General features: G+C 40.7%; 1 protein-coding gene across 1 annotated transcript in view; it reads left to right on the forward strand.

Moving 5' to 3' along the window:
* The window catches only part of HS1BP3 (HCLS1 binding protein 3), a 50,307-nt gene extending 44,405 nt beyond the window's left edge, over window positions 1-5,902 (forward strand). The window contains exon 7 of the mRNA XM_079297829.1: window positions 4,134-5,902. Coding sequence (XP_079153955.1) covers window positions 4,134-4,362 — 229 coding nt within the window. The 3' untranslated portion in view covers window positions 4,363-5,902. The remainder of the gene's footprint in view (window positions 1-4,133) is intronic.
* Window positions 5,903-9,918: the final 4,016 nt, after the last annotated feature.

Below are 9,918 nucleotides of genomic sequence, written 5' to 3' on the forward strand. Positions count from 1 at the left end.
AGAGAGGCAGGAGAGAGAGCTTTGAACTTTTTCAGACTGGAAAAATTGAATTTTTTTCATTTCCTAACCAGCGGGCTGATTTCCTCAGAGGGCTTCTTGTGGGACTTACCTGCACTAATGAGCCTGTTCTCTGGCACTTGGCCAGGCAGCTCCACCAGGCTGCATCCATGCTGTTGGACAGCAGAACAAGGGGCCTGTGTGCAGCTGCCTCCAGGGAATGGTCCCTGTCCCACTCCAGCTTCCAGTTGTGCCAGAGAATTTTTTGGAGGAGAGCTAATCTCTCCCAGACCAAAGCCATGCAGGGGTTCTTGTAGCATTTAAACAATACAGACTGTCCCATTCCAGTGTCCAGACATGTTTCCTGGCCCTGGTTAAAATACCACTTTGTATTTACCTGAAATGGATTGCAGGGGAAAGCTGAAGCAGGAGAGACCTTCACAGCCCCCAGTGCTTGGAATTCCTGGGGTTAACTCCAGCCTGTATCTTTCCCTGGGCCTTGCTGGACATCACACTGTCTCTCCTGACCATAGCAGACATGATGGGCAACAGATACTTTGAAGTCTCCTGCCTATTTTTGGGCACAAGTCTTCTCCCAATTTGTAGATGTGGTATTACAGCACTCCCCAAGGCTTCACAGGGTATCTCTCATACTTGGAATTAACACCAGACAAAATAAAGATAATAAGATAACAAAAGATGAAAGTCTTTTCTGCAAGAACTGCAGTTAGTTGCACAACTGAACTTCAAGCATGAGCCTTTGGGATACTTTAGCAAATTATGGGAGTCTTTGTCTCTTGCTTTCATTACAGATTCTCCTCATTAAAGCATTCCCAGCAAGCAGAGGTCACTGTCCCCATCATGGTGTACATGCAGAGAGTAATTTCTGTCCCAAAGATCTGGTTCAGAGAAAAGGGACAGAGTCCAGAGAAATGGCATCTAAAATGTTGATGTTCTTGTGGCAGCTGCATCTGTCTCCAAGTCAGAACTCATTTATGTCTGGAAGTCCACATGCCAGCAGTCATGAAGGGCTTTGTGACAGCCTTTCTTCAGCAAGGGCTTTGATTGCTTTCTGTGTCAGAGAGAACTTCCACCAGTAGTCTCTGTGAATCAGCACAGCAATATGGCAGGAATTTTAAACAATGTGGCACTGCTTTTCTTTTACAGAAAAAGAAAGAGACTAATTAAAGCATGATTAATTACATGGATTCTGTGCCTGATTGTCTATAAAAGATGGGGTGGGAAGGTTCTTTCTTTAATCTTGTTTCAGAATAGTTGCTTGATTTTTTTTCTTCCTCCTCCTGGCCTGGAGTTAAATATGGTGGTAGTTATGCACTGTAACAATTCATTTGCTTTCAAGAAATAGAAGTCTTTGTTTCTATCTCTGCCCGAGGCATTTTGCATTTTACCTCTTTAGTTTTGCAAAGACAGTTGTGTCTCACATGATCAAACAGCAGTGGATCAAACAGATTGCCTAGCACTGCAGCACTGAATAGCAGGTTTTGAGACAAAGACCACATATTATCTCCTGTGTTCCCTCTAAGAGACTTCTGTCTAACCAAGATCATGAAAAAATCCAGAACATAAAAAGGAAATTACATCATCAACTTCAAGACTTTTTGGTTTAAAAGCAGAACACCAAACCCCCACCCCCTAAAGACCCCCACAACCTAGTGGACTGGGTCTTTTGGGGGTATTTTTTTGGCTATGCTGAGTGGTTTTGTTGCTGTGATTAGCACAGAAACTGGAATAGAGAACTTAGGAAGTTGTACCATCATACCAGATTAGTGAGCTGCTGCCCTTTCTGGGTAGTGCACCTAGTTCAAAATACTGCTTCCTCCATATGGTCTCCATGTATATTGTGTATTGTTCCTCTTCTTATTATGTTTTCTGTTATTTAAGACCAAAACTTTATGACATGGACACTGATTCATTCACTATTTGTTTATGCCAAGAAGGGAAGCTTCAGAAATACCGGCCCTAACAAGTTTTGCTTATTACACAGCAAAGAGAACAAGAACATGTCTTGGCAATGTGATCACAGGTGTGATACCTCTTGGATATCAGAGTTTGCAACAAACAGAAAGGCCTGGGCTTAAATGAAATTAATTTCTTTGTAGATGAGGAATTCAGAAATACATTGAGTCTGTTTTGTAAGTTAAATAGGATATGCCACCCACAAGGAATCATGAAAAATAGAAGACGTCAGAAATCTTATAAAAATAAAGGAGAATATAATCTCCAGAGTTCCTGAGAGGATGCAATTTGAGGTGCTGCCTGCTGGAATACCATAGGTAGAGTTCAAGGTGCAGAACTCTGGGGCAGTGAATGGCTCTGTCCATCAGCTGATCTGTTCAGGTGTTCCCTAGCTTTAGATATCAGTGTTCATGCTATTGGTTTTACAAGAGCAGACTTGGTTAAAAGTGTTTCTTTTTAGTTTCCCTTTGGGAGTCACAAGAAGTTCTGTCTGACTTCAGGAATGGTTTTATCTCAAGGAGTTCTGCCTGTCTCTGCACCAGAGAGTTTAGGCTGGTCCTTATTGACTTCATGGCTGGTTCATGGTGGGTGTAGTTTGTCTCAGCCTGAGCTGTACAGCTGTAAATTCCTCACAGGTTTTAATGAGAGTGAACAAAAAAAAGAAACCCTTGAAATCATACAGTTTATCTTAGTAATAGTGGGATCCTTAGCTTGAGGGGGCTGTAACTCTTGAAATACCTATGGTTTTAACATTCAAACAATATTCACTGGAGATGGAGGAATAAAGTGTCTCAGAGATGTTAGTCCTCATCAGTTGCTTCCCAAATTATGGAAATGTTCAGCTTTACTTTTACCTGTGTGCAGAAAGCCCCATCAGTTGTGCTGTGTGGTAGAGAAGGGGAGGAATCACTGTCACATTTAGGAAACAGAAATTATCCCAGGGCTTTCACAGGGGTCTGGGTAATCCCCCAAGATGCCTCATTGCCTGGCAGTGAGGAAGTTATAAACTGGATATTAGGAAAGGGTTTTTCACCCAGAAGGTGTTTGGGCTCCTCAGGGCAGTGGTGACAGCACCAGCCTGCCAGAGCTCAAGGAGCATTTGGACAATTCTCTCAGGCACATGATGTGATCCTTGGGATGTCCTGTGCAGGGACAGAAGTTTGACTTGATGATCCTGATGGGTCCCTTCCAGCTCAGGGTATTTAATTATCCCATGTTTCTAACTACAAAAGGCAGATGAGAGAAAGAACCAAAAAATATATGACATGAAATTATTTATTCATGCTCCAGGGACTGCCTACCTATGGGTAATGAAGAAGAGGAAACTAAAAAATCATCTTCCTTGGACTCCAGTACCATATCCTGTTCCTGTCAGTGGAGCCACTGAAGAGCATCCTTCTTTCTCTTTCCTCTGTATTTTGACTTTCCACAGGCACACAGTTCTTGGAGTCACAAGATAATCTGTAATAAGGGTTCTCTTAAAGCCTTTTAACAGCTCATGTGGGAACAGAGTTGGGCATGCACAGCCTGCTGCATATCTGATAGGGTCAAACAGTGCAGGTAAAAAATGCCCTGAAATTTTTGAGGTGTTCTGGGTTATTTCAATTGGTATCGGAAGCAAATTATCACCAAAAAAAGTTGTTGTGCATGGTCACAGATTACAAAACTTCTTCAGTGTCCCAGAATCAAATATGAACACAGAATTTTAAAATCCATTAGTGTTTACAGTTTCTCATGATTAAGCATGGGGATGCTCAGTCTCAGTTTTGGGTAATGGGGATGAAGAGGAAACAGTGTTGAATGTGGCTAATTTTCCTTTCTCATGAAAATTTATGGGGAAGCAAAGTATCCTGTCACAAGTCAAAAACATTTATTTCTCAAACTAAAGCAAAGTTTGGTGTTTTTAGTAATCACAAATTGTCTTTTATTGAGACATTTGTAAACATGCTGTAAAATTAACTTGTATAAGTTAACTTGTGTGAGCTGAAAGGCCACATCATAAAAAGATGGTTCTTACAGGAACTTCTATGGAGAGAGAAATTTATCAGAGTAGATCCTTTCCTGCAGAAAGTTTTATTTTGAAAGATTGCATTTTCTTACAAAACAAAAAGCAATTCAGGAATTCCCATGATGTTACTGATGTTTTCTTTTCATTCCAGAGTTGAAGATGATTTTGAGAAACTCTTAGAGGTTACCTCAAAACCAAAACCTAAGGTCCCACCCAAACCAGCTCTGCCTCAGAAGCCAGCAGTTGCCCCCAGGAGCACAAATTCACCTTCACTAGCAAAGCAAAAGGAGGACAAGATTCAGGCAATGAATGAAGTGGACATTCTCCAGTATATCCAGGAAAATGAATCTATCAACAACCAGGATACCAGCCTTTTTTGAACATATGTGTTTTTAAAATGTGATTATGCCTTCTTGGCCCCACCTCCCAGTGAGCTCAAGTGACAGCAGCAAGAATTGACCAGGTGTTTCTACTGTCACAGTGCTCATTTGTGCACCAGGATACAGAGAGCAAGTTTGAGTAGCAGAACCTCCCCATGAGATTTTCAAAACAGTGCATCTGTGATCTAATGTTGCCTTAGATTTTCAGGGTTTTACAGGGAATGTGGACAAGGATGTAGCACTACAGATTGTCTACTGCTATTTTAGTATCAACATAGTACAGTTTTGGCCATTTGATTGAAAATGATGAGGATGTTGTACACATGGCAACTGTGAATAATGTCCAGCAAATGGTCTGAGGATGATAGGATGCTGTTCCTGTCATTTTTAGATAGTGATTTTCAGTTCAGTGGAAAGGCCAGTGTGTTTTGTAGCAGCCTTTTCCTCCCTGATTGGCTTTTTGGTAATTTTTAACAGGAGCTGCTAAATATAGTTAACAGTTCTTCTGTCTTTCCATGGAACACTGAAATCCCAGCTAAGCCTGACAATCTGCTGCCTTAATTGCTGCACAAATGCCAACTTGAGGGAGAACTTTAGGCCTGCAAAGACCACACTATGCATCTCTGATTCCTGGGAAGAACAGCAGATGACTGAGGGTGGCTAAGAACATCTCCAGACACAGATGGAGGTTGCAGTGCCCAGGAGGTTTGGGTACTGTAGGACTGTGAATTCCAGGTTCACAAGGGCTATTTCTTTCCAGCCAAGTCTTTGTGGGCTTTCACTGTAGTTAGTGAAGAGAGAGAGAGAGATTTCTCCAGGAGGTCATTCAGTGCAGGTGTGTTAATGGGGGAAATCAGAATTGCTCTCTGGAGTCACTCTTTCTCCCCTATTCCTTCACTTCTCCCAGAATTTTTAAGAACCAGCCATGGTGATCACTTCCACTAAGCTAAAATGAGTTTATGTGATAAGATGGTGGTCTGTTCTTTACCATGTGATGGTTAAAACAAGGGAAGACAAACTTGGCATTATCTAGACAAAAAAAAAAAAAAAAAAAAAAAAAAAAAAAAAAAAAAAAAATTGAGAAGAAGAAAATATACTGAAGAAATTTTAATGTGCAAGAAAATAAGAACATTGTAGAATAGGTGTCCAAGACTTTCCCTCTTCTTGCCAAACTCAGGCACTCTGGTTGAAGATACCAAATTTATACCTAATATGGGTTGATACCTGCTCTCATGCAGAGATTCCTGAACTCATTCCATGTGTGGTCTAGCTAGAGATGAAGACAAGCTCCCCAGAGGGAAAATTTTAATATATTTAAGCCATATCATCATCTCAGTATTGCCTTTTCTAATATAGACCAAAAGAAATAGTAGAAAGCATTCTATATTTTTAATAATGAAATTATTTCTATTAGCATTTCCTTTTTAACTCAGTGGGGAATATTATAAAGATATTTTGCTTTGATGAGGACAGATAAAATATAACCATTGGTTCTCCTCTGTGTATGTTTTACTGTAATAAAACATTTTGCTAACCTGCAGGTGTTACTGTTGTTGCTGTTGTTCTCTAGGTTGTACAGTAGCAGCAGAGAATCGATTCCATTTAGCTCAGGTGTTGAAGTGTAAATAACTGTGAAACCCAAAATGTAGCTGGGCTCATATTTCCTTTGAGAGCAGCTAAAGGCAGAACCAAGGGCACTGCTTGATCCTGTGTGTCCCCCCAGTGTCCTGGTGCAATTAAGAAGAAAAGAGGTGAATAAAAGCAGTGAGGAGAAAATAAATGCCTTGAACAGGCAGGGAATAACAGACAGGAAAAATTAATTCAGGATGATGCCTGAATGTGGGGACATTTCTTGCATTTCTGTATTTTTTGGATCATGTCCCATCACATAACTTGAACACTTCCAAAACTTCCAAACTGCAAGCCATGGATTTAATGATCAGTAGAGTGAGTGTAGTTCTTCACTCTCATTGAATGGCCAAGGAATATTTTGCCCCTCAGCTCTCCCTAAAATTGTCAAATTACCTAAGCACAGGGAAGGAAGAGCTGTTAATTGTTTCCTGTGCTATGTTTTTAAGATTGTATTGGGGTCAGTATTTTACTTCAGGAAAAAAAAACTAGCATTCCTGTCAAGAAACTAATATGAAAGGATCCTTCATAAACCCTAGTGTAATGCTTTTGTTTTACAATGCAAATGTCTAGCTGCAGTCATATTTTTGGGCACTAAGAGGTGAGTTACAGTCATTGAATACATTATATATAATGAATCATTATTATACAAGAGAAGAATGTCAGACAAAGGTAGCCCAGAAAAATTGAACATACTATTAGAAATGACATAGGGAATCTATACAACACACTTTGCATCCTGCCAGAAGAGAACTTTGTTTTTTTTCTTTCTTTCATATTTTACTTCTAGTAGCAGCTATTTTATTAGCCTGCTCTTGACAACTCTTGAAATTCAATTATGGACTGTAATGTAGTTCTTGGCTGACAGTCATCACCTTCCAACATCAGTAATAGAGTTCATCAAAAGATTTGACAAGAGTTATATTTAAATCCTTAAAAAAGATGGGGAAGTTAGTTAGAGCTCATAATAGGTATCTCTCTTGCCTTATAAGCAGCTTCTTGTTTTGCATAACATTCTGCTTGCACTGTGGTAACAGCATTAATTGACAGCTAACACTGTGTACTTCATTATTTGGGTCACAGTTGAACAAATTATTTCAGCAAGCTGAGTATTTCACAGATGAATTGTGGGTCATCTGCTCAGGTCTGTTCAGTTGTGAATTTTTAGGAAAGCCAATTCCCATGTAGCACTTAAGGCCTAGTTCTGTCAGTGATAATTTGGGTTGAGTTGTAAAACAATATATTAATTGAAGCTGATACTTCTGCTAATTTTTGTCCAGATGTTGGCTTCTGCAAAGAAGCTGGCTACAGCAGAATACACAAGTCAACCCCTGATTTAAGGTCATGAAAATCCAGCATGCTCATGGGCCACTAAGGCATTGCTTGCTGTAAATGAGCAACCCCTGAGTTTGTTAGATTTTATACTGAGTACCAGAAAGCACTGATGTTTCACTTATAAATGTGACTGTCACACATTCACCAAGGAATCTTGAGTCTGTGTGTGTATGCATCAACTACATTTCATATAAATTGATCACACACTTGTGACAGTTTAAGCATCTTTGGGTCAAGAAGACAGAAGGCTTTTACTGTGAAGTTTTATCTATATTCTTATATCTGTATTCTTACTTTTCATCTCAACATCAACAACTAGAGTAAATTAGTCACTCACTTTCTGTATAGTGCCTATTTCTTCCTTAATTCATCTTTTAAACCCTCCTGACCCATTTTTTTTTCAGCCCTGACAGTATCACTGATCTTCCTTTAAAGCCTCCTGCATATTATTTCATGTCATGCATTGAACCTAATGAAGAATTCGAGTGATGGGAAAATCTTGTGCACTGCTTTGAGTAAAGATGCTAGCACTGGAAGGTGGTAAATTAAATTAATTGTCAAATTAAGTGCTGCTGTGAGAGTTCAGAAATCAATAAAGCTGCCTAAAGGATTGATTAGTTCTAGATATTTACGGACTAAGTTTTAGATGTTATGGATGCTTAAAATTTCTGTGGGGTCAAAGAGACTGGTTAGATTCATGGAAGAGAAATCAATTGATGGTTATACCATTCAGATCATGGAAAGTCCTTGAGCTGCAGGTTACTGGAAACAAGGACAATACTCAACAGCCCAATATTGTCCTATTTCCCTCAAGTGATTTGCTTTTGGCTGTTGTAAGTAGTACTGTTCTGGGCTAACCCAAAACTGCCATGGGATGAGTCACTCAGGGAGGATTTGGTGACACAGAGGACAGAACACACTCAGTGCTTTATCACCCTGCTTCCCAGCACCCTCCATAAGGTCCCCGCACTGGCCTTACAACAAAGCAGGTTTTCCTGTTTACTCAGGAGAAAGTCCTGGAGTCAGTGGAAATTTTGATTTGCAATATATACTTTTTCAAAAGCCACTTTTTACATTTAGTGAGCAGTAAAAGTCCAGATGGTATCAGAGGAAGATTTCAATGGTTCTTGAATGCTCTTCCAGATCCAGATCCTCTGCTCCAGTGGGGATGCCCCATCTGGAATACAACACACAGTTCTGGTGCCCTGAGCTGTTGGAGCAGGTTCAGAGGATGCTGTGAAGTTGGTGAGGGGACTGGAGCAGCTCCTGTGTGAGGACAGGCTGAGATTGGGGCTGGTCAGCCCAGAGAAGAGGAGGTTGTGGTGAGGACTCATAGCAAAAACCTTGCAGTATCTGAAGGAGACTACAGGGAAGGTGGAGAGGGAATCTTCTTCAGGAGCTGTAGGGATAGGACAAGGGAAGTGGCTTCAAAGTAGAGGCAGGGTTAGATTAGACATTAGGAAGTTATTTACTGTAGTGGTGCTCAGACACTGATGCTCTGTTCCCCAGAGAAGCTGTGGATTTCCCTGGATGTGTTCAAGACCAGGTTGGATGGAGCTCTGAGCAACCTGGTCTAGTGGAAGGTGTCCCTGCCCATGGCAGGGGGCTGGAACTGGATGATCTGTGAGGTCCTTTCCACCCAAAGTGTTCTATGATTCAATGATGCCATCCTGGATGGGAAGGTTAGTATATACTAGTTTGCTCAGGATGTCAGATACAGGAGGTTTACCAGCATAACCTGGCAATAAATGGGCATTCATCACACCACCATCAAATTGCAGTGAAATGCCCCTAACCAGAGTATCAGATGTTATGTTATGATCTTTTTCAGTGAGGTGCTCAGAGCCTCAGAGTCTGAAGTCATCAGCAAACAAAAGACCTCACAGCCCACTGGCCCCTGCTGCATTAACAGCTACCATGGTTTCTTACCCTTGGGTGTATTGCTTTTATTATCAAGTGCCAAGGAATCAAGGTATTAAATTGGAGGTGTGGAGCTGTTAAAGGCATAGGGAAGCACTATAGTCAGTGTGACATCTTCCTTGTGGTCCTTCAGTCACCCAAAAACCCTAACAATGTATGAAAATCTATCATTTTGTTGGGTTTTGGTGAAAGAAATGCAAACCAGTCTCTCCTTGAATTCATTAAATACTCTCAGAATGCAATTTAGCTATTTTCTACCAAAGGCAATGTTTCTGTACCACTGATGTCACCAAAAGGTTCTTCCTGTGACTGCTGTGAGGGTCATGCTCTCAATCTAAGCTGTCAAAACCTCGTGCAGATCAGTGGAAGCCTGGTTGTGCTGATGCTGGAGAGAGCAGATAAAGGAATAGGATGTGACACAACTGACAAGCCTGGTGGGCTTGGAGGGCATCACTGAGAAACAGGAGAGACAGGGTAGAATGAAAGGAGGCATCTGCCTGATTCATACACACAGCTCCAGAGCCATTCAATTCCCCTGAAATATCACAGCTGGAATCTGCAATTAATTTAGTGATTCTCTGGTGAGAGGAGCTCCATGAACATAAAAGAAAACAAAATTATAAAATTCCTGAGTAAATTATAAAATTTACTGAGCACTTTTCATACTTCTAT

The sequence above is a fragment of the Erithacus rubecula genome, assembly GCF_903797595.1.
Source record: "Erithacus rubecula genome assembly, chromosome: 2".
Lineage (NCBI taxonomy): Eukaryota > Metazoa > Chordata > Aves > Passeriformes > Muscicapidae > Erithacus > Erithacus rubecula.